Source organism: Strigops habroptila, chromosome 3 (genome assembly GCF_004027225.2).
Source record: "Strigops habroptila isolate Jane chromosome 3, bStrHab1.2.pri, whole genome shotgun sequence".
In the NCBI taxonomy this organism is placed as follows: Eukaryota; Metazoa; Chordata; class Aves; order Psittaciformes; family Psittacidae; genus Strigops; species Strigops habroptila.
This window is the reverse complement of record NC_044279.2, coordinates 48504162-48527903: the sequence shown is the minus strand read 5'-3', so window position 1 is coordinate 48527903 and position 23742 is coordinate 48504162. Positions and strand designations below refer to the sequence as shown.

Genomic DNA, 23742 nt, shown 5'->3' with positions numbered 1-23742 from the left:
TGACAGGCATACTCACATTTTTTTGTACTGTTAAAGACATGACTGAACATAAATTTAATACTCTACTGCTTTAAATATTTAAGCCTTTCATGAACTAGATACAGCGAATTTTGGCCAGTATTGTCCCTTGTTATTTTTCCTCTTACTGATAACATGATTGTGAATAACACCAAGATCTGCAGCCAGAACTAACGCTTTTTACCCAACTTATTTTCTAGACTGTCTAGACTTCTTCTCCGATTGCCTGCTCTGAGGCTGATGAGTGCTGCCATCACTGAAGAGCTGTTCTTTGCAGGACTAATTGGCAACGTTCAGATTGACAGCATCATCCCGTATATTCTGCGAATGGAGACAGCGGACTACAACTCTCAGATAATCGGTCATACCGTATAAAAGTACCAGTCGAGGATTCTGTACCATGGCAGTCATGGTGATGTAAATGCATACCCTGTCTCCAAGAGATGGCAATAAGCCTTCCCGTGCACCTTTTCAAAGAAGGCTAATATTCCTCCTTTCCAGTACACTTGGGAAACGTGATGGCGTGTATTAAGGAATATAGGATCACTTCCTATTTTTCATCTGAACTTCAAGGACTTGTAAATTAACTTGGTATCTGAAGAAAGTCAAGAATTGTCCATCCTATTTTTGTAGATAGATGAACTGGGAATATTTGTTTATGAAGTACACGCTTGTGAAGAAACTGAAGAAGCTTTGACTGAACTAAGGTATCTCAACTTAGTTTGATGTTTTAGAGAAATAAATTAACTTTTCTCTCTGAGTTGTGTTTTCATTGTTTTGCTACTAGATCTTTCTCACTGATCAAATGGAAAATATGCGATCAAACATCCTGAAAAGGCCAGTGTTTCCATGGAAACCAGACCATTATAACCAAACTTAGTTTTCCAGTTGTTTCAAAGAGAGATTTGTTTCTTGTTGAATGAAACACTGGACATCATTAAAATGCAGGGAAAGTAGAGAAAGTTCACGTTTTAAAATACTCTGATGAGAGGTTGCTGCAGTTGATCAATACTGACTGTTTTGTGGGTGCAATGGAATAGTGTATTGTAGTAGTACCTCTTGGTAGACATCACCTGGTTTATACTACGGAAAACTAACATAGAAGTGTATACTGCAGGTATTCAAAGACAGCATCGTCCTGATTTTTCTAGTCTTAGAAGTTAAAGCTTTTTCACACTACCCCTTCCTCTGTCACTTGGTGCACAACAATGGAGGCATTCTAGATGCCTCTTGCGTTCATGTCTTCATATTTTTATTATTGTTAGCCTTTGGCTATGTAGTTCTCTTTTCCAACCAGTCTCATGCTTGTTTAAATTTGAGTTTGTCAAATCCAGTGCCCCTCCCTATGGGAGCATAGTCTCAGCTGCTTTTCCTTTCCTTATTAGAAATGGGTCTAGATCCTTCATGTATGTTGCCTGAATCATACATACTTCATAGCTGCGTCTAAGGATGGGTTTTTCCTATCCTGAGGCATGTGTGCCTCACTGACAAATAACACTGACATACAGTTGCTTCTTGCTTCATTTTTCGACGGGACATTATACATCCCTAGCACATTTAATACCTGTTGCTTAAAATAAAAGAAGTATTGTAGTAGAAGTAGTGGGCTACCTCTGACACTAGCATTTAGAATTATCTAAATCTTGGATCAAGGCTGAGTTCTGTTTATCATGAACCTTCTCTTTCTCCAGCACCACTGGGTGAGGAAGAGCCTCATCAACATACAAATGGTGGCACCAGGAATTGCTCAGCCAAAAGATCATCTTCAATGGGGGCCTTTGCCCACTGCACTAGCAGCTCTAAGGCCATGTTAACACCAGGAGACTACTACTAGATGAGGCTTAGGACCTCAGCCAGTCAAAAAGAATTGGAGAGCTGCCTCTGACACTTGACTTTCTGTGTTCTTTTCAATTTCACTACCTGAGCTGTTTGGATCTTCCTCCACCCAAGCTATGTAATTTGAGGCTGTACTACAGGATCGGTCACAGGCAAAGCACCTGCTGCTGAGGACCCCTGATGGGATGGCACCATCCCCCCTGCTCTGCCCTGGCATCCTGAGTTGCTGGAGTACTGACTTACCTTCAGTGTCGGAGCTGGCCGTGTCTGCTGAGCTCTTCCCACATTCCACCTTTCAAAGGACGCAGGATTCGAGCTCTTCATCTGTGTCCCCTGGAGAGCAGTGTGAAGACTGCTGGGTCTTGGGAGGTATGCATCTCATCAGGAGGGTTTATAGACATATGAAAGAGTTGCTGCCGATATGCTGTGCTTGTTCTCTCCCCAGGGGTTAGAGGCCCAGCTTGCCATCGGTAGGACCAAGTTGCAGATGAGAGGTGTATAACTCTTCATCTCTCCTTAGAAATTCTGACCCTACTTTCTAGCCCTGTGCTGTCCCTGACCCACTTCTGGCCCTGACAGGCATGGGTGATTTACTGTCCTCTGTGTTAAAACTTTTAAGGAAGCTGACGACACGTTACTCCTGAATATTTTGGAAGTGGTTTCCCAGGCATTCCAATACTCTTGGAAGAGTTCTACTCCAGTATTCTGCAGATTCATGTAACCCAGATAATAGTAAGGTGGAAATAAAAGCTTGTTTTCCTTCTAAATGCAGTACATTGTGCAAATCTCTCTCCCATCCTAACAGAAATCTTTTGCTCTGTAGCTTGAGCCTCAGGTGTCATGTACAGTTCTTTATTTACAGCTGGCCAAAAGATTTGGCTCATACAGCCTCTTGCATGGGACTGTTCAGCTTTAGAGACAACTGGGAAAATATGAGTGTTTATACAGATATTAGTCTTCAGTGACTGAATCCCTTGCCTCATTCATCTTCATCATAGAACAGCCCAGGTTGGAAGGGACCTGGAAAGATCATCCAGTGCAACCTTTTGTGGGAAAGGGAGCCTACATGAGATCATCTAGCACTCTGCCCAGTCACGTCTTGGAAACTTCCACTGATGGGGACTCCATTCCTGGGGAGGTTGTTGCCGTTACTGATCATTCTCAGCATAAGCAAATTCTTTCTTATATCCAGATCTCCAAGATTTTCCAAAGATTATAGACAGTGGCCTTGCACCAATGTCAGCCGCTTAATACCTACGGGTGAATTTCTTCTGGGCTCATGGATTTGCGTGCGTTGAGCCCTTGCAGGAGGCTGCAGACCAGTCCTTCCTCCACTGCTGGTAGGTTGACACGTGGTGGTGTAGCTACTTCATCCTGTGCTCTGCGGTCCAGCTCTGCTGGTAAAGACAGAGGCAAAAACGATGCTGAGAACCTCTGCCTCGTCAGCATGACCACTGAGTATTTTCCCTGCCCTGTTAGGCAACAGATCTGCGTCTTCCCTGTGCTTCTGCTTACTGCTCATATATATCTGAAGAACCCTTCCTTGTTGTTCTTGACATCTTTAGCCAGTTTCAGTTCTAGCTGAGCCTTGGCCTCCCTGCCCACATCTCTGCATACCCTCGCAAGGTTCTTGTAATCCTTGATGGGTATTTAGCTGCTTTCCATAGCTTATATGCTGGGGTTTTGCCCTTTTTTTTCCCCTTTTTTCTCAGAGTGCTGTTTTAGATGAGATGACCTCAGAACCTTATTTTCTTTGGATTTCTGTTACTTCCTCTGTGTGCCCTAGTCTGTTTGCATACAAGTTAGCCTACTTCAGTAGTGTGTGGCCTGCCAGTACCACTGACTGCTGGGTCATGACTGCTTTCCTAGTATGTGTTAACTCAAAAGCACAAGAACCTTGGTCATGTTTCCCATCAGGTTGTTTAAATCCAGGTGTTTGTTGACCAAAAAACCCTGTTTTATACCTCTGACATTTGGACCTCCATAGAGCAAACGTGCACACACGCGGCACGTTGCAAAGAGCTCTGGCTACTGGTAAGTAACCTTTTTTCCAAAAAGTTTTCTGACGTTTTTTCATAATAATAGATTTTCATCCTAAGTTCAGTATTGATTTAAAGGTAGCGTGCAGCTGCTCTATGCTGCCTGGCAAGTAATCTTTCTCATCCTCATGATGATCTAGAAGCTGGATCCCATACTGCAGGTTGTTGCTTCAGTGTAACTCACTTTGCTTATGAAGATTTTTCATTAATTGTTTTAAAATAATTTCATTAATCATTCTCAAGCTATAAATTCATGCTTTTGATGGGGAGTGAGAAATCCCATTCCTGGGTTTTCTCAGGAATGGGAGCTTTAAAACAGGTAAATTAATACAGGGACGAATGTGTTTTTTCTTTATTTCTGGATATTAACCATTGCAGTCATCTGAGAATAACGCAGCAGCTCATGGGGAGGTGAAACACTGAAGTTCTGGTTTTGCTGGTTTGCTTTTTCAAGATTGCTGCTCAGTTAAATGCAGCATATTCAGTTATCTTCAACTCAGACTTTCAGTGTTTCCAACAGCTATTTTTTGTGCTGACAAGATCTCACAGTACCACCTGTGTGATTTATTGTCATTTCTAGCCTTGTGAATGAATGTTCTTAGCTCCTGAATGAAAGGCTGGCTGGTATTACTGGTTTCTTTCATGCTGCTCAGTAATGTTGTTCATCAGCTAACAAAAATGTGAATATTGAAGCTCACTCCACCATGGGATATTAAAATATCATTGTTTTTGTGACCTCTTCCTTTCATCTTTGATTTATTTTTCAACTTCTTGATCTTCAGCAGTCTGACAGTTTTCGAACCCATCAGGATTTAACCAAACTGTCGCATTTACTAGCCAAAAAATAAGAAGTCTCTTTGGCAACAGAAGGACAAGTTTAGTTTCAACAACTTTAAATTTTTCAATGTTAAGAGCGAGAAAAATCATTTACATATAAATCACATGAAAGGCAAAACAATTTTATACTTTTCAGAATCCTGTCATGTAAAGATGGGAGTGGTGCTACACATAATAAGCTTACTGGTTCAGACATTCTTCATGGAAGTGTATGTTGTACATGAATTCATGGGGTTAGGTTGCTTGTTTCATGTCGGTTAAGCTCCTCGTGCAAATAATTGTTATATTTTAAACTTTTCAGAAGTACCCCCATTGCAATACCTTCTGCAGCTACAACCTTACCTGTCCATACAGTTACTGTCTTTGTGTGTTCTCCAGTGTGAGCAAAAGTCAGTCTGTTCATTTTGAAACCGGTCTGGTTTGTTCAGCCGTGGTGGTTTGCTAGTGTGGCCATTTCGGTGTAAGCACTACAACATCACTGTAATTGTCTTGCTGTTGTATTAAAACAAAATCACTGTGGATGTCTTGAAAGCTGCCTAAATTGGTAAATTCTATTTTGGCTGTATTTTTTAAAATAAACTGTAACTTTCTATTCTAGAAAACAGTGGCAATAACCTATTACTTAGTGTTTTATATGGATTGAATGACAGGCCTAAACCAGTGTATATAGGATTACAAAGAGTTTGTGGGTCTTTTACACTTTTATTACACAATGTAGTATCGTCACTTCTATTTAGTCTCTGGGATTTGTGATAGCTGCAATATCTTGCTGTTTACTCATTTTTGCTGCTATTAACCCTTTGTTTCCATGTTTACTATTTTCTGGCCTATGAATTTGAAAATGTAATAATTAATTGTAAAATCTAATTTACCTTTTTTTTTTTTATTTTTACAACACGCCACAGAAATATGTATTGTAATGAACCCTGATCAAAGATCTTCATGTCATATCATGCAATAATGTATATTTGGGAATGATTATGTGATTCATTATGGAGCAGTTTTAGGTTGGAAGTTAGAGTACGATGGAACACGGGTTTTTCCTTTTGAAAGAAATACAGACTTAATTATCTTATTTTTAACAATTACTGGATAAATAATGAATTTATTCATGTTTAGAGTTGTGAAATTATCATTAGTTTTGGTCTATTCCACAATTGATTGAAAAGTGTAAATTTTTTGGTCTTTGTCTTCTATTATAAATGAATGTGATGCTTGCATGAATGTGCGTGCAGATAATCCGGAACAGCATCCCAAATGAGGAATGAGCTACCATTCTTTCCATGTTCAAATTTGAAATGTTTTTATCGTGAAGTAAATGAATTACCCACTGACACATGGCAGAGAAAATGTAAGCTGCACTGGTAAAAGATAAAGTTTGGGTGATGTAATGAGTTACCTAATGGTGAGAGCTGGAAAGAAGCATTAATAGTCTTCCCCGTCAAAACTTACTCCAAGCTTTCTCCTGCCTCTGTTCTAAAAACTCACCTTTCTCAGTAGTTAGAATCATAGAATGGTTTGGGTTGGAAGGGACCTTAAATATCATCTAGTTCCAACCCCCCTGCCATGGGCAGGGACACCTTCCACTAGACCGGGTTACCCAGAGTCCATCTAACCTGGCCTTGAACACTGCCAGGAAGGGGGCAGCTACAGCTTCTCTTTGGCATGTCATCCCTTGAGTCATTCAGGGAATGGATTTGTTTATCTTTGAAAAGTACCTTCTTGCTTGTTGCACTCTGAATCTGTATTAGAAAAGAAGCAACAAAGTAACTAACTTGTGTTCAGACTTGAGAGGCTTTTTTAGGCCTTAAACGGAGTTCTGTCAGTAATCCTGTGCCATTTAGTTGGGCCACAGAAGAAAAGCAAAGCAGCATTAAATGTGTTTAGGAAGTTTTTGAGACAGCGAGGCTCAGTGCACTAACTTTTGGGGAACAAAAGCAACATCTGACAGTCTTAAATTTTAAAAACTGGGAATTAAAAATTTCTTAACAGGTGCATGAGTAATAAAACTCAAGTTACGTGAGTGATGAGACAGCATTTCAATGCTGTCTCCCAAAGATGTCCTGATAAATTCCTGGGAAGGTGCTATACTTGCATTTGCACTCCACTGTATTCGACTGTGATATTTGCACGAGTTCAGGGCGAATTTTGAGCACAGTAGTATGATTCTTTGTTCACTCTCAGTGACCAAACACATTAACAAAAGCAATTTAAGTAGATGCGATGCGACTTGAGCAGTTATGAGCTAATGAAATTCTCAGTGGAAATCTCATTTGACCCAATTTATGGAGAAAAATATTACAAAGAAAAATCAAAATATAATTTGAAGATGATGAAAAATGTTCCTGCTACGAAGAATGAATTTCAACAAAACCTTCTGTAGGATCGATGTCACATTAAGAGGTTGTTCCCTTCTTCCAGCTTTGTGTCACAATGCCCCGTTCTCCACAGTGGTCTCAGTCTAAGAACCATGGTGCCATGAGGATCAGTGAAGTGATCCAGATCATTTTGACCCTTGGGAAAAAGAAAAATAACTGATATTATTTCACTGCCAGCAGAGAAAATGCTCATGGAATTACACTCTCCATCAATGGACATTACCCCAGTTACTCAAACAAGGAATAGGCTTAGAAATCAGTTGAGAGTTGAACGTACCCAATGCTTCAGAAGCTGGCTGACCTAATTGACTTAATTCTTTCATATTTTACACTCCATTGTCAGTAGTTTATATCAAAATAATGGTTTCTATGTATGAAGTTACAGACAACAGAACAAGTGAATTCTGACTGCAAACGTTCCTGGTTTTTTGCTTGCTAATGTACAATTATCTGAGTGTATTTTAATATATTTAGTAAATTTTCTAGGAGTTTTAATTGAGAAAATGTAAATAACCTTCCACAAGCCTATTGAAGCCTGAGACTTGCCACAAACAGATGCTGTGGTTACAGGCCAGCGCACTGAATCAGCAGGGCTTGTGTTCTGTGTCTGAACACAAAATCACTTGTGTTTAAATTAAAAACTGTTGAATGGGAAACTTAGACACTAGACTTTACGTTAACATGGGTATTATATTTCCACACTGTGAACTTGGCTGACCTTTTTCACAGTCTCATTTTCCTTTCAGGTTTAACACCACCACCACTTAATTTTTCACTTCAACTCCTGCTTTGTCCCTTCCCAAATCCCCAGTTCCGATGGTGTCAGCGCCCAGCAGCTTGGCCTCTCCACGGGCCTCTGATGGACAGCTGAGCTCCACTGAGCAGCCAGTGCTGGCTGCAGCACTGAGGCTGTGTTCACCAAGTGTTCTCCCAAATCTGGCCTGCTCTGACAAGGTAACATAGATCTGGTTTTGGCCCTTGTGAAGGTCAGTGAAGTTGTTTCTGCACCTTGCCAGACCAGCCCTGCAGCAGCAGCATTGAAGTACTGCCAACGTCCACAGCAAGGCGATCAAAAATACTTCTTCCTGCTGGTGCAGAACCAGAAGGCAGTGAGACAAGATGGAGATGGAAAGGTGGATAAGAGATACATGTTCCTCGCAGAGTTAGGAAAAGCCAGGGACCATCACCCACAGTTTGCATGGGGTGAGATGTCACTTCCCCTACCTCCTAATTTTTGATCTAGGCAATCCTGGACTCCTTATTGCCACTCCTGGTACTTGTGATCTGTGGGGGAGGGGGGGGGAAGGATACAGAGTAGACATTTTTATATTTAAAGGGGGGGGGGGGGAGGGGATGGGCTCCGTATCCTGAAGTTGTCTCTCGTTGATCTTCACATGTGAGCAGCAGGCAGTGCGCTTTTTTATGCATTTGGACTATGCAGATTGGAAGCCCAAATCTCAGCATCTTCATCAGAAAACACCCTTTAGCAACCTTAGTAAAGGCCAGAAGAAGGATCTCGCTGCTGGTTATGTTTCTGGGTAGTTGCTCTGTTATCACAAACAAAGCAAAACACAGGCTAGACATAGTGGGAGAAGTGTGGTCTGCCAGCCCTGGGGAATTACCATTCCCTTGGCTGGTGAGGCAGTACCTGGGACATCAGGGTCCTGTTCAAGCAGGGTGTTGAGATCCAACTGCAGCTGAAGGTTGTTGCAATGGCCAACAGCCAAGGACACATGCATTTGTGAGGATGGGTTTTGAGGGGAGTTCTGCACCTACAGCCCGTTGAAGAGGTGGGCAGGAAAAACTAACTGCAGCTTACAGCTGTTTGCAGGACAGCTAATAAGGACGGTGGTGCCATCTTCCTCATTGGAGTGGATCACAGAGCAGCAGGTCGATGGCTGAACAGCTGCTTGCGGGGCTGAGGCAGGACCAGGAGTAACGCACTCGGCAGCGGGGCAGGGAGAACGACAGTGGGCCAGCCCCAAGCCAGACGCGGGCCCGGCCAGCGCCAGAGGCTGCGTCCAACCGGCCCCGCCCCATCAGGGAGCGTCGGCAACCACCGAGCAAATGAGGGACGGCAAAACAGCGCCTCGACCTTGCCGTCCGCGCTCCGGCGCTGGGCGGACGAGGCGGTGCTGTCCCGGCGGGAGGCGGGGCGGCGCCGGGCGGCACGGCTCCAAGATGGCGGAGTACGTGGAGGTGCTGAAGAGGGCAATGAAGCACCTCGGCGGCCACGGCGGCGTCCGCGGTGCCATGTGGCAGCTGCTGAGGTAACGGGGCGCCCGGCGGCCGGCGCGGCCGGCACAGGTGGCGGGGGGCTCCCGCCTCGCCGCACCGCGGGGTCACCTTGACGGGTGGATGGGCGGGCGGCGGGCGCCCTGCCCCTCACGCAGCAGGGTTGCCGGGGGTGAGGGGCTGGCACGGGGCGGCCGCCGCCGCTCACCGCAGCGCCAGGGCTGCCGGCGGTCTCTGCTCGCTCCGGGCGGTGCGCGGCGCCGGGCAGGCCGCATGAGGAGGCCGAGGGGCGGTGCGCTGAGGCGGTGCGGTGCGGCTCGCCGCAGCTCGCAGCCATCAGCTCCCATCGGCCGCGGATGCTGCAGTCAGAGCGTTCCCCGACCAGGCCCTGCCGGTTGTTCTGTCATCCTTAGGCAACTCAGCGGGTTCATCAGAGCTGTCAGTAGGACAGGTTTTTCCCAGTGTCCAAACTCAGCCCTTCTTAGCCCTGTTGCCACAGCCGTGTCCACCGTGGTGACGCTCAGTTCTGCTGCAGCCACCTCTTGCGCTTCGGTGGATGTGCTGCTGCTGAAATCCTGCTGTGTATAGCAAAGAATTAATTCACCTGCTTCACCAGCTGTAGTTCTTTAACACCTCAAACCGTACATCTGCCTCATTGGCAATAGGTTGTCACCGTTGACCTGTGCTTAGCTTTGGAAGCCCTCTAGCTCCAGTGGTTTCTTCTTGCAGAATTAGTTGCAGCCTTTATTCCAGAATTAGTTCCAGCCATGTCTGTGTACTTTGTCCCCCAAGCACAGAACTTTGCATTCATCCACATTAAACTTTCTTGTAGTTTTATTCTCCACTCACATCTTATCTCTACCGTGTGAAGAGTATTTTGAATTGTGTTTTGAATTGTGATACGGTGTTTTTGAAGCTCCTCCCCGGTGGGAGGAGCTGCACGTTTACTAAGTCTGAATGGTACATGATCCGAATTTGGCAGTGTCAGTAATCTATGTTATGTTTGTAGCTGGCCTCGGAAAAGTAATCAAATATTTCTTCAGGGTACAGTGAATGTTGTAGGCCTGACCACATAGCCAAATAGCCTGGTTTTAATCAATAGTGGGAAGTCAAGAGTGTGGGATAGGAAGGATTTGCAAAGGTAAAGTTCCCTGCTATAAATAAAGGGCTGTCTTACACTAGAATAAACAAGGCAAGCTTTCTGAGTCATCTTGAAGCCTTTTTTGCCAGTCATCATAATAGCTCTCTTTCTGTTATTTTTTGCAGTTTAAATTGATCCGTTTTGAACAGTTAAAAATAACATTTTACACAGTTGCTGGTCAGGCCTCATCAGTATTTTCATGCAGTGGCTTTAATACTAGTTTTGTTCACTGGAGACAGCTCAGTTCACTTGGTATGACCTAGGATCAGCTTTGCTTTTTTTTTTCCCCTACATGTCTAAGGCCCAGCTAGAATTAAGTTTGGCAAGGGATGTAAAAGATAACAGGAAAGGATTCTATAGGTACGTAGCAAATAAAAGACAGACTAGGGACAATGTAGGCCCTCTCCAGAAGCTATCAGGAGAACTGGCTACCATGGATTTGGAGAAGGCTGAGGTTCTTAATGACTTCTTTGCCTCAGTCTTCACCAGCAAATGCTCTGACCACACAACCCAAGTCTTGGAAAGCAAATGCAGGGACTGTGAGAATGAAGACCTTAGGCCCACTGTAGGAGAGGGTCAGGTTCGAGACCATCTTAAGAACCTGAACGTGCACAAGTCCATGGGACCTGATGAAATCCATCCACGGGTCCTGAAGGAGCTGGCGAATGAAGTTGCTAAGCCACTGTCCATCATATTCAAAAAATCCTGGCAGTCAGGTGAAGTTCCCGATGACTGGAAGAAGGGTAATATAACCCCCATTTTCAAGAAGGGGAAGGTGGAAGACCCGGGGAACTACAGACCAGTCAGCCTCACCTCTGTGCCTGGCAAAATCTTGGAACAGTTTCTCCTGGAAAACATGCTAAGGCACATGAAAAACAAGGAGGTGGTTGGTGACAGCCAACATGGCTTCACTAAGGGGAAATCCTGCCTGACCAATTTGGTGGCCTTCTATGATGGAGCCACGGAACTGATGGACAGCAGCAGAGCAGTTGACGTCATCTACCTGGACTTGTGCAAAGCGTTCGACACTGTCCCGCACGACATCCTTGTCTCTAAATTGGAGAGACATCAATTTGATAGATGGACCACTCGGTGGATAAAAAACTGGCTCGATGGCCGCACGCAAAGAGCTGTGGTAAATGGCTTGATGTCCAGTTGGAAACCTGTAACGAGTGGTGTCCCTCAGGGATCGGTGTTGGGACCGGTCCTGTTCAACATCTTTGTCGGTGACATGGACAGTGGAATTGAGTGCGCCCTCAGCAAGTTTGCCGACAACACCAAGCTGTGTGGTTCGGTTGATACGCTGGAGGGAAGGGATGCCATCCAGAGGGACCTTGACACGCTTGTGAGGTGGGCCGATGCCAACCTTATGAAGTTTAACCAAGCCAAGTGTAAGGTCCTACACCTGGGTCGGGGCAATCCCAGGCACTGCTACAGGCTGGGCAGAGAAGAGATTCAGAGCAGCCCTGCAGAGAAGGACTTGGGGGTGTTGGTTGACGAAAAGCTTAACATGAGCCGGCAGTGTGTGCTTGCAGCCCAGAAAGCCAACTGTATCCTGGGCCGCATCAAAACAAGCGTGACCAGCAGGTCGAAGGAGGTGATCCTGCCCCTCTACTCTGCTCTTGTGAGACCTCACTTGGAGTACTGTGTACAGTTCTGGTGTCCTCAACATAAAAAGGACATGGAGCTGTTGGAGGGAGTCCAGAGGAGGGCCACGAGGATGATAAGAGGGCTGGAGCACCTCCCGTATGAAGACAGGCTGAGAGAGTTGGGGCTGTTCAGTCTGGAGAAGAGAAGGCTGCGTGGAGACCTCATAGCAGCCTTCCAGTATCTGAAGGGGACCTGTAAGGCTGCTGGGGAGGGACTCTTCCTTAGGGACTGTAGTGGTAGGACAAGGGGTAACGGGTTCAAACTTAAACAGGGGAAGTTTAGACTAGATGTAAGGAAGAAGTTCTTTACAGTGAGGGTGGTGAAGCACTGGAATGGGTTGCCCAGGGAGGTTGTGGATGCTCCATCCCTGGCGGTGTTCAAGGCCAGGTTGGACAGAGCCTTGAGCCACGTGGTTTAGGGCAAGGTGTCCCTGCCCATGGCCGGGGAGTTGGAACTAGATGATCTTAAGGTCCTTTCCAACCCTTACGATTCTATGATTCTATGTCACCTTATTGGCAGCTTGTTATTGCCTTGTGACATCCAGATGTTCTCCTTGCAGCATGCACACAGTGCTGCGGATCTTACTAGTCTCTAGGCACATCACCTTCATACCAGTGCTGTGACCTTCAAACCATGCTGTGATATCAGTCTAGCCCTGAAGACAGTACCAAACCTCCTGTACGACAGTGTGACCTTCCTCTGTATGGTAGTACCATCATTTGTTGGACCCCTGTGCTTTCTGGGGATGGGGTTTCTGGTTTGGTTTTGTTTTGGCCAGGAACCCTGTAAAGTGTTAAGTAAGGCTACTAACATCAACATTCTTTGTGGAACTTCACTAGAAACCTTGGATCAACTTTATTTCTTCTTTCAGCTGAGCATGTTGTCTTCTTCCTGTCAATGTATTGCTCCCTTTACAATTATTACACTTTTAAAATTATTTTCTCATTTGTTTGTGGCACCATATTATATGCTTTTCTGAGGTCAGCTTGACTTTTGGGAGGTCTCAACTTTGTATTCCTGCTAACTGTGATGACAGGTAGTTCTGGCTTTTCTGTCTCCACTGTAGAAAGGAGTTCAGGTAGACCTTCCTCTTGCACAGCTTTTTTTCAAGCTGTTAAGCAGTATCAATTAAGACAATATATCATTTCCCTGGCTACTATTTTACTAGTATTATTTTCTGTCATCCCCTCTAAGTTGTTTTGTCCACTTTGTTTCCCTTTTCAGGCTGTAGCTATTACGCTGGCAGTCCTCAAGAAGAAATGGAGCTGAGAAAATAAAAGTGTAGAAGAGTTTGAGTATTAGATTTCACTGGAGTGCCTCTTCCTGAGCACATCTTGAATGTCTTGTCAGGGAGCTTATGTGAGTCAAAGATCACAGGCTGTGTGGACACCTTTCTACCATGAGGGAAAAGAGAGTAGACAAGACTGGAGGCAGTGCTCTCTTTTTTTCCTTTCAGAAGACTGAAGTTAGGAGAGGAGGACTAGGTGGAAAATCACACCTGATCCTCATAACTGTACCAACCACAAACTGCTGGCCCTCTTTCGTCTTTCACGCCACTGAATCTTTCATCCCAGCTCAAGGAATAGACTTGGCGCTTACAGGAAGAGTAATCAAGGTGTATCTTTCTTGCAACAATGGATGTGTTTAAGAAGTAATTACTTAGAGAAATGATCTACCCAAGTCAGGAGACTTTCTCTGCAAGGGTTTTTTTCTGAATTTCTCTGCTTTTCTCTAAATGCTTACATCTTTCACAGTTACACAAAGCTAGAAAGTAACAGTTGTAATTTAGGGTTTAGCGTGCATTTCCTTGGCAAGCGGCTACGATGGCTTAAAATATTACTGTTCCTCTCTTTCCTGGCGTTTAGTGTCCACATGGACATGTGAGATCTCTCAAGCTCCATTAGTGCTGACCACTTTCCATGGAAATTCAAGCTGAAATGCTCCTAACAAGTAGTTGAGAAGGATGGTGATGTCTTCAACCAAGTGTATTAACGTGTCTCTGAGAATCTCTTCCACAGTATTTAAGATTTTGTGGGTGTGACATTGTGCTATATTGCAGAGTTGTTTTGTCTTCCACTATGAAGAGCTTTTAAATAAATAATAACACCCAAAGGCCTTTGTGTATAACTTTTATTATGCTGTTAGTGGGGTGCGCAGTAAAGGCGTGCTGGCATTAGTTGCAGAGTTGATTATTATGTTTTGCCATCCTTACGCTTGAATAGTTTTTTTAATAGCTGTACATATATGCGTGTAAGAGTTTTCATTACAGATTTCTACCAACCCCTAAGAAACCTCTATCACAACTTAATTCTAAGATGATGTCAATTGAAACTGTTGTTTTGGCAATTCACAGGGTCAATGATTTGAAGACTGGTACGCTGGTAGGAACTGACAAATATGGAAACAGATACTATGAAGACAAAAGAAACTTCTTTGGTATGTGTACTAGTGTGAACACCTCCTGACTGACTGTCCAACCTTGTATAGCTTGTGTAGTTTCTGCTAGTGAAATAAAACTTGCTGCCTGCCTGACTTCCTCGCCCTTGAGTTGTGTGAGTCTTAAAGAGGGGGCAAGAAATGCTTTGACATCTTCTGTCTCTCTGTTGCTTCCCTCAGTTCCTTTGCCAACATAGCCAATGTGAAATATAGGCAAACGTAAGCCAGTCAGATGCTTTCCATATAGGTATGCCTATATGGTAATGTGATTGAGAGCTGAATTTGGACCCTAAACTAAAAGCTGATAGCTTAACAGGTAGGGGAAGAGAGAGAAATGCCTTTAAAACTGCCTTACAGCTGAACTTACTTGTATGAGCATTTCATGGCAAAGAAACACAGATTAGCTTAAACTTTCTGTTACTTTAAGTAATGGGATTTTAAATAACATTTGTAAAGTATTTAAAAAGGTAGCACCTAAAATAACGAAGATGGAAGGTGATATGTAAGCAATTGACGTGCTGGTTAGGCCAAGCTCTGCTTGTCGTATGTTAGCTTGTAGGGTACGTGGGGAAAGCAGCTGCTGGTAAACATTGCTTGGTAGTTTTATATGACTGAAACTTAGTTTAATCTTCAGCTGCTAATGGCAATGTCCTTTTGGAAAAGACTCCTCCCAAAAAACTGTTTCTCTGCCTGAAAATTTTCTCAGTTCCTATTTCCGATTACTTATAAAATAGCTAATACTTGCTTCCTCGTGAGGACATTAAATACAGCCATATCAAAGTACAGTAACAGTGGAAATATGGAAGACTTAGAAAAATAAAAGCTGTACAGACTTTGAAATAAGTGCCCATAATGGTAGATACTTTTTGCGAAAATACTTTTCCTTGTTCTCTTCTTCATAAGAAAACAATTTGGTTTTTTGAGCTAATACAATATTCCTGTTTGTTTACTTAAGGTCGCCACAGATGGGTCATCTATACTAATGAAATGAATGGCAAAAATACGTTTTGGGAAGTTGATGGAAGCATGGTGCCCCCTGAATGGTAAACCATTTAGCTTAATAATGTGGACAGACACCAACTGTGTAATTGCCTCTATATTTTCTTGTGTTACAAAGCAGAAGGTTAAAAAAATTAATTCTAGTCATAAAGTTTTATTGGGTGCAGCTATCTTACATATGGCCAGAAGATTTCAGACTGGTTACTTTTAATTTTAATCCGCATTCATAATGTTATATTGCCCACTGTCCTAACTGTCACACTCACTGCTTCTTAGAATGAGAAAAGGATTTTGCCAGCCAGATTGAGCAGGTGAAGCCAGTCTTCCAATTTTCCTTATTAGTTGTGATTCCATCTTAATGGTTTGGCAAAGTCTACAATAGCATTGAGCAGCCAGAGGGAGAAAAAATACTTTAAATTATCCATTCTAGACAAGAACCCAAAGAAGGTAAGGCAGTGATTGAACAACATTCCTTATTCCACAGCCATTAACAGCATAATTGTTTCAGTGGATATACCTTGATACTCTACAAGATGATGAACAGCAAAGGGCCAGGGTGCTCAGTATGTTGACTACTACTTGGCTGTATTTTTTCTTCAGGTTTTATTTTCTGTTCATGCATTTCAGTAATAATTCAGTACAACCTTGAGTTCCAGAAGGTCTCTGGCCACACAACTGCTGATGCTTTTTTTGTCTTACTCAATAACTCAGGAAAAACACACCCCAAATAAAGTAACAGTATATGCTAGCAAAACCAATCTCCGCCTAATTCTTGGGGCGTATGAAGACCACTTCAGCCACAAAGCAGTGAAAGATGGTATGAAGTTAGAGGTGCTTGGGTAGACTGAGCATTGGTGAACACTGGCTTTTATTGTTCCTGTGATAGATGTTCTGTGCGAGGCTGAGATTGATTATCTAAACTCCTAAATTGTGGCTGTCATTAGAACATTTGAGAAATGTGTGGGTAGATTGTCAGGTAGTCAATTTTGCTTCAAATTCTCTCATCATTAAAATTATATTTAATGCAGTGAATGCTTTTTTCTGTCTGTCTTCTCCAGTAAAAGCTTAATGGCATTGTTTTTTAGAAGTGACATCAGAACCTCCAAAACCAGCATGTTCCTGCCAATGCGGGGCTGTTCCTTGTTACCTGCGTAATAATTGTCGTTTTTATCCTTGCACTATTAGATTGAGCTAGGTTTCAAGATGTTCCTTATTTTGAAGCACCCTTTTTTGTTGTTTTTTCTTTTCTTTGCTCGTGCTTATGTGTTGTTTATTGTGTGCTTAAAAAACTCCATAAAGGGTTTCTTCCTGAGTATCAAAAGTGATGTTTCTAGGATCAAGTAGCTTGTTTAGATCACGTAAGTTAGTGAGGTAGAAAAACTTGTTTTCCTATCAATGTGTTAAAAATTGCCCTAGAAGAAACAGTAAAATTTAATTATTTTCAAGAGTGGTCAGTGCAGGGGGGCATGAAAGGATTAACAGCCCTGTCTCCTGAGGTATTTTCTCAGGAAACTTAGTTGTGCAGTACTGTTCAGGTTTTGGGTATTTTTTTGATTGCTGATAAATTTGTATGTCCCGTGGCAACCTTACTTGTTTATTCTTATGTAGGAATCCTAGTTTGTGACACATCTGAATCACTGGCATGTAGTTTTTACTGTTTAGATACATCTTTAAAAATAGAAATATTTTGGCTGGGAATAAACACTGGTATTTAAGACTTTATTTATTTTCATCTGTCTGATGATATACTATCTTAAATTTTTGAAATGGCATAAACTTCTGAACTGAGAGTGTGTATTGTTAATGTATTGTACAAGTTTCTGTCAGTGTCACACTGGGGTTGTGCAACTACAGAGGAAATGAGCGGGTTTACTGGACCCAGAAATGTCTTGGAAATAAATTATGTTGTGTGAAGTTACTTCTATAAACAAAGAGATGAATTTGGTCCCTAGTATAATTGTATCTGGTCTGTCAGTTGTAAAAAATGTTTCTATCTTAAAGCACTAGTTCTGCCTTCAACAGGTGAAAAGCTTGGCATCCTTGGGTCAGCTGGGAAGCATATAAAGTACCATTGTAACAGCTGGGTTGTGATCTGAATACTTCTTCTAAACGCTGATTTTTCATTCCAGGTTTTAGTTAATTCAGCTCAGCAGAGCATTTTGTGGGGATGTTGTTGTACACTCTGCAGGTGGAATCAGGTTTTACTATTTTTTATGCTGGTGTTACTTTCAGAACGTATTTTGGAACTGTCATGCCTAAAGGTGGCACTTTAACCAAATTGACCAGGGCTAACCTAGAGATTTCCAATTTTGCTTTTTTAAATAGTAATGCTAACTAGTTTGTAATGCTTTTGCAGTACTCTTATAAAAATCCTACTGTATGTAGGATCACACTACTGATTATCTTAGTGATTACACTAAGTTTCTTGGGAGGTATAGAGAATACTAGCAGATGTGCAGGAAAAACACTCCCTTTCTTCTGTGCATCTTAAAGAATAGTTTTGTGGTCAGTTGTGTACCTTCAGGGTTATAGAATATGAATGATTGTTGAAATACAGTAAGGTGGACCTCACCATGCGTGATGAACTGGAAAAAAGCATTTTGGTGTATTGAAAAGTTCTGAAAACAACTGTCTGGAAAAATAAAATGAGAATTCATTTAGCTACCCTTTACCTTCTGTCAGATACTAGAGAAAAGGAAAACGCAGCAAGAAAAAACATCTCATGTAATAACATATTGTAGTAGCATTTTTAGGAACCACTGACTATTTCCAGTATTCTGAAATAATTGATGTAATATCTTCTGACAACGGATGTACTGAAATCACAGTCTGAAGGAAATCAAAAGAGTTGTTTTGACATATGTCTACTATACAGGGAATCGAGACTTGCTTTTTTAAAAAATACTGCCATACAAGAATATGTAGGCTTGTGGTTTATTCTGATTTAGTTGTGTTATTTAACTCTTTATTACTCTGTGTTTTCTTTTCAAAGATTCTAGGAGGTTCAGCTTGAGCCTTCTTGGGGGGAGAGCGTGAAACGTGGAAACCAATTTTCTGCTTTCAGTGGGGTTATGCTGTGGAGTAAGGCTTCCTTTGGAGAGTCCAAAGTCAATGCAAGTCAAGCCCTGATATCCTAGGTGCTAGCTGTGCTTCTCTTGCATAGACTTGCAGAGTCTTTTCATGGCTCTCCGCCCACTATCCATTTACCATTTATCTGGTTTAATGTGAGTTGGTTTGTGTTTTGGCCAAATACTTTGAAGAACAGATTGACAACTGGTTTATGTAAACAAATGAGTTAAAAATAATTTGCTCTTTCAATATGTTATGCTCAGTGGTAGGAAGAACTGTAATTGGAGAAGAGTTTCCTCCTTTTGCAGGGGCACTTCGTTCTGCCAGTGCTGTCCTATGTATGTGTAATGTCTGTCCTCTACCTTGATGTTTAATTCCTTATGGTGCAAATCTGACATATTTGGGAGGAGCTTCAGGGGTGCTAACTTCATATGATGGAATAGTTAAAATTCAACTTCAGTTTAATAACCTACATCCTCTTTAGTTAATCTGACAGCTGAAGGAGGAAGGAATGTAGCATCTCAGATTTACAAGTGCCAGTATACTAAGACATATAAAGAAATGTGCTAATCTCCTGTAAAGCTGCTGCTTTTCAAGTCTGCCTCCAAGGAAAACAAACAAAAAGATTGAGCAGAAAAGGAGGGGAGTAAAACTTCTGTCCTTTCAGTAGCTTCACAATAAATTTGTGGGGTTTATAACTACATTAAATGCTACTGTGTTGTTTTCAGGTAAATGGGATGCTGTCTCATTACTATGCAGTGGTATCTTACAGCAGCATGCGTGAGAAACCAAAGTGAATCTCCCATGTGCAAATAAATAAAAACATGTTTCTTGTCCCTTTTTATTTCTCTTCGCATTCTTCTCCGCCCTTTGACCATAACACACATCTTCACTTCTCTTGTGTCTTAGTGCAGCATGGTTAACTTGTTGAGAAAAGTGGATGCTAACCAGCTGGCAAACATCCTGAACTTACGTAGACAGTGCCTGAACCTTGCAGATGCACATATGGTAGTAGCTCCGGAGTTTGTGTAGCATCAGTTCTTGTTTGACAGCTTGTACATCATATAATTGGCTCCGTTCCCTTGTAGCTTCAGTTTGAAACTTCCTTGCTTTTAAATATTTGTTTAAGACTTGGGAGAAAATTCTGACGGAGTCTTGAGAGCATTTGACGATACTCTCATCTGTCTACCCAAGGAAAAGGCCAGAGACTTTGCTAGCCTCAGTCTGCTTGGTAGTGACTCTGCTCTGTGATTCAGGAAGCTGCTTCAGCCTCTTCAGAGCTTCTGCTATCCTCCTGATTTTCTTTGCTCTGTGTAAGTTTTCTTCTTTGTAGGTTTTAAGTCATTAATTGCTTTTGAATCCTTTTTTTCCATGCATGGATTTATAGGCAGAGTTTATATGGAAATCTGGCCATCTGCAAGATGTCAAATCTCTTTATTCATGCTGTTCAATCTAGGGCATGAAAAGCTTTTCTTGATCATCTGAGAACAGAGTCAGACATCAGGGCTTCAAAGGACTCTTTGAGGAAGGATGTCAAGGGGAAAGTCTTCCCAAATTAAAGTTTTCAGATTTTACATATTTTTACTTAAGTGGAGAGTGGGAGCTTTTGTTTGAGACCACGGATTCTGTGCAAACCAAAATGCTTTTGTAAATAACATGCTGGGCTTCTGAGGGGAATCGTGACCAGGCTTAAGCCCTAAAACTCTTGTTTCTGCCAGCTTTGATGCTAGTCCTCACAGGACACATGATGATATCTCAGGTGGTGTGAAGCACGCTAGTACACAATTCTAACGGGCATGAATTGGGAGAAGGAGTTCACCTAAGGTCAGAGCTTTGTATAATGTGGCCAGGGCATTTCAGAGGTTAGTAATACCAGGTTTAAAATCAAGTGAGGCCTGATCCTGTATCCTCAGACCACATCGTGGTTTGTAGTGCTATGGGGGTGCCGCCTTCTAGACAGAAATCATTACCCCAAATCTTTTTTAATAGAAGTAGTGGAAATGTGTACTTCAAATTATACCAGATTTACAAAGGAGAGTGGGGGGAGGAAGAGGGGGATCCCCTTCCCATTCATGTTGCCACTTCATATATATATAACTTCCAAACTCCTAAGTGGATGATTTTTCCTATGGGAGGCCATTCTTTACCTCCAAACAAGTTGGTTTTTCTTACTTTGAAAGGATTTTACAGTTCCATCTGGTATTCAGGCCAGTTTCCTGGCAGTCCTTAGTCTTATAACTTGTGGCTTTTGTTTGGGGTTTTTGGTTTTTTACCTCTCGAAAATGAACATGTGGCCAACATTTTTTTTAAAGTGAGATTTAGTGCTAAAGTTATATCCAAAGTTGTGATTTTCACTTTTTCTGAAATAAATGTCTATTAGCTATTTGAGTGGAAAGATGATCAACCTTCTGTAGAGCTCTTCAGATTTAGAATATACTTGTCAGTCTGTTTCTTGCTACTTTCATTGAGGTTTTGTTTTGCTGTATCAATGAAGTGTGCCAGATTTGTTGCTAAAGGCTGAAGATGCAATTTTTAGGCTTTCTAATAATAACTGAAATAGAAGACTTCTTATTTTTAGGTCGAGTCTTTGACAAAAGCTGATTAGCAGAAGCCTCTTTAATTCTACCTCAGCAAAAAATACGTAAGCTTGCAGAAAAAGTCATAACCTCACTTCTGCCAACTGTGCATGCAGTATGAAGAACTGGCAGATAGTTAAAATGTTATTCAGGTTTGAAAGTTGCTTTGGGCACTGAAGTAGAAATGGGATGAAATCAATTCAGCTGATCCCTGCTGTAGTGTTTCAGTAAATTGTTATGGAAAGTACTTTGCTTGATCATTAATGTTGTTTGCACAAGGGAGGATTGGCATTTAGTTCATAGGTAAAGGATAATCACTATAATCACTTGGTAATTACCCCATTCCTGATTGGTATTAATCATTTCATTGTGCACTCAGTAAACATTTACGTGATTGTTGTAGGTGAACATGCACCATTAATTCATATCCCAAGTGGTAGCCTCATGAATGCTTTGGAGTTGGTACTGAAATTGTTGTGCAGCATAGTCTTCTGGTAATTCAAACCAAAACAAAAACCTAAAACTCAACAAAAAAACCCCAGACAATAAAACAAGACCTTGTGGTTTTGTCATTTTGGCCTGGCTGGCTGGTTAAGGCCATACAAACAGGTAACAGTGAAATAGTCTGCTCAAATACTGAGCATACAAAGGAACAGGAAATTCAAACTTGGGTGTACTTTCAGTTGCTTAGAAGCAGAACTCTTATTTATCAGTTATGTTTGTGTAATTACTTTAAATCAGTATTCCATAGTCTCATTCAAAGTCCTACTGGATTGAAATGATACTACCACTACCCCCCAAATAAATCCTTAGTGTCTCTTCAGAGGAGAACCCTTGGGAGGAAGGCTTGTTACACGTCATGTAATGTTCCTTTATGACAGTGTGTCTTTTTCCTCTTAAGGCATCGCTGGCTTCACTCAATGACGGATGACCCTCCAACTACTCATCCACCAGTTGCTCGGAAGTTTATCTGGGAGAACCATAAATTCAATCTGAGTGGCACTCCTGGACAGTACGTACCTTACTCCACTACTCGCAAGAAGATACAAGAGTGGGTCCCGCCTACAATGGCTAGCAAATAACAACAAAAACGTGACTTCACCTCAGCTTCAGCTTTCAGCATAAATTGTATTTTCACTGGTTTTATTCAGAATAAAAGCCTCCTACAACAGCTTTAATTTAGTGTATTGAATTGAGGGGGAAATGAGTGGGAAAACATTTGGAAGAGGTAGAGGACAGAATACATGAGAAGTCTTAATCTCATCAAGATATCGGGCTTTTTGTCGTATTGTCAGTGGCTCTTGTCTTCACATAAGCAGCTCTCAAACTCTTTTTAGCATGATAACCATTCCTGTGAGTCACTTCTCACATTTGTACCATTCAACAGAATACAAATATAAACTTGAAATTCAGGATTCTCATATTTAACATTTATCCTATTATAGTTTCTGCATGGCAAATAATGTACTATTCATGTACTATTTTAGGAAGCCATCTCTTTGAATATTTATAAGACAAGTTAGAATAATAAGGCCAATCAAGGATTATAGTTTTTATTCATAAATTCTTTGTGCATGAGTACGCATGCATTGCTGTATTAAAATATGATAAAAACTTCTAAGGCTACAGTAATCAAGTGACATGTCACCCCTTAAGGGAACTTGGCCATATGCAGAAGGCCCCCTGTCACAAATACCTTTTTTTGTTGCTTCTATATAAGTGAGGTTCATTAGAAGATGGTCTCACAAGGGTTTGGGATGGGCTATTTGCTGTTTTGTGACAAGACTTTGAAGATCTTTGGAAGTTTGAGAATACACACTTTTTTGGGGAGGTGGAGAAGTACAATGTGCCAGAACCTATTTTCAAAATTGTGAAGTTTGCAAGTTCACATTTGAGAGCTGGTTGGGGCTGTGGCTCTCTTCTCGCAGTTGGTTCTTATTCCAGCCTGCTAGTATTTCTCAGCAGAGCTGCCCTTTCCACAAGGCCTCCTGTATCTGACAACCTCATCTGTAGATAGCTGATGGAGGTGGGATGCCCACCCAGCCCCTCGCTCACACCACCACCTCAACTGGATGGGGGAGAAAACAGAAAGCTCATGGGTTGAGATAATGATGTGGAGACTGCTTGCCAGTTACCATCATGAGCAAAAGAGACTTTCATTTATTGCCAATTAAATAGATTTGCACAGTGAGAAACAAAGGCAAAAGTAATGTACGATCGTTTTGTGCTGCTTTAAATGCTCTTTCCCAGAGGTGCCGCCATCTTGTCTGCAGGGCTCAGCCGTGCTCTGTGGTGGGTCAATTGGGACCAGCTGCGTTTGGTGCGAGGCAGCCCTAGGCTCTCCTCACAGGGGCTGCCCCTTGCTTCCTTATTAAATCAAATTCTGCACTAATTCATTATTTAAAGATGGGTGTATTAGCTTTAATTGCTTTAAACTAGTTCTAGTCTTTAAATTAGTGAAGTAGGGAAGTAGCACTTACTGAGATCTCCTAACCTATCTAATTAAAAAAGGATAATGTTTAATATAC

General features: G+C 42.1%; 2 protein-coding genes across 14 annotated transcripts in view; both read left to right on the top strand.

Moving 5' to 3' along the window:
* The window catches only part of NR2C1 (nuclear receptor subfamily 2 group C member 1), a 53169-nt gene extending 47508 nt beyond the window's left edge, over positions 1 to 5661 (top strand). For all 13 annotated transcript variants that reach the window (XR_003990622.1, XM_030480054.1, XM_030480049.1 and 10 more), the window contains one exon: positions 219 to 5661. Coding sequence is in view for 12 of the 13 variants with exons in the window: in XM_030480054.1 (XP_030335914.1) it covers positions 219 to 393 (175 nt within the window). In the remaining variant the exon portion in view is untranslated. The remainder of the gene's footprint in view (positions 1 to 218) is intronic.
* A 3108-nt stretch (positions 5662 to 8769) lies between these two features.
* NDUFA12 (NADH:ubiquinone oxidoreductase subunit A12) lies at positions 8770 to 22392 on the top strand. The gene is made up of 4 exons (XM_030480043.1): positions 8770 to 9378; positions 14488 to 14570; positions 15526 to 15613; positions 22116 to 22392. The coding sequence occupies exons 1-4, from the start codon at positions 9176 to 9178 to the stop codon at positions 22294 to 22296; spliced, it is 555 nt and encodes a 184-aa protein (XP_030335903.1). The 5' UTR covers positions 8770 to 9175; the 3' UTR covers positions 22297 to 22392.
* The last annotated feature ends 1350 nt before the right edge of the window (positions 22393 to 23742 follow it).

Excerpts from the sequence above, each read along its gene's own strand:
- NDUFA12 (XM_030480043.1), top strand. The coding sequence starts at position 9,176 with ATGAGGGACGGCAAAACAGCGCCTCGACCTTGCCGTCCGCGCTCCGGC. Across the intron at positions 14,571-15,525 it reads AGACAAAAGAAACTTCTTTG|GTCGCCACAGATGGGTCATC; the intron begins GTATGTGTACTA and ends TGTTTACTTAAG. Across the intron at positions 15,614-22,115 it reads AGCATGGTGCCCCCTGAATG|GCATCGCTGGCTTCACTCAA; the intron begins GTAAACCATTTA and ends TTTCCTCTTAAG.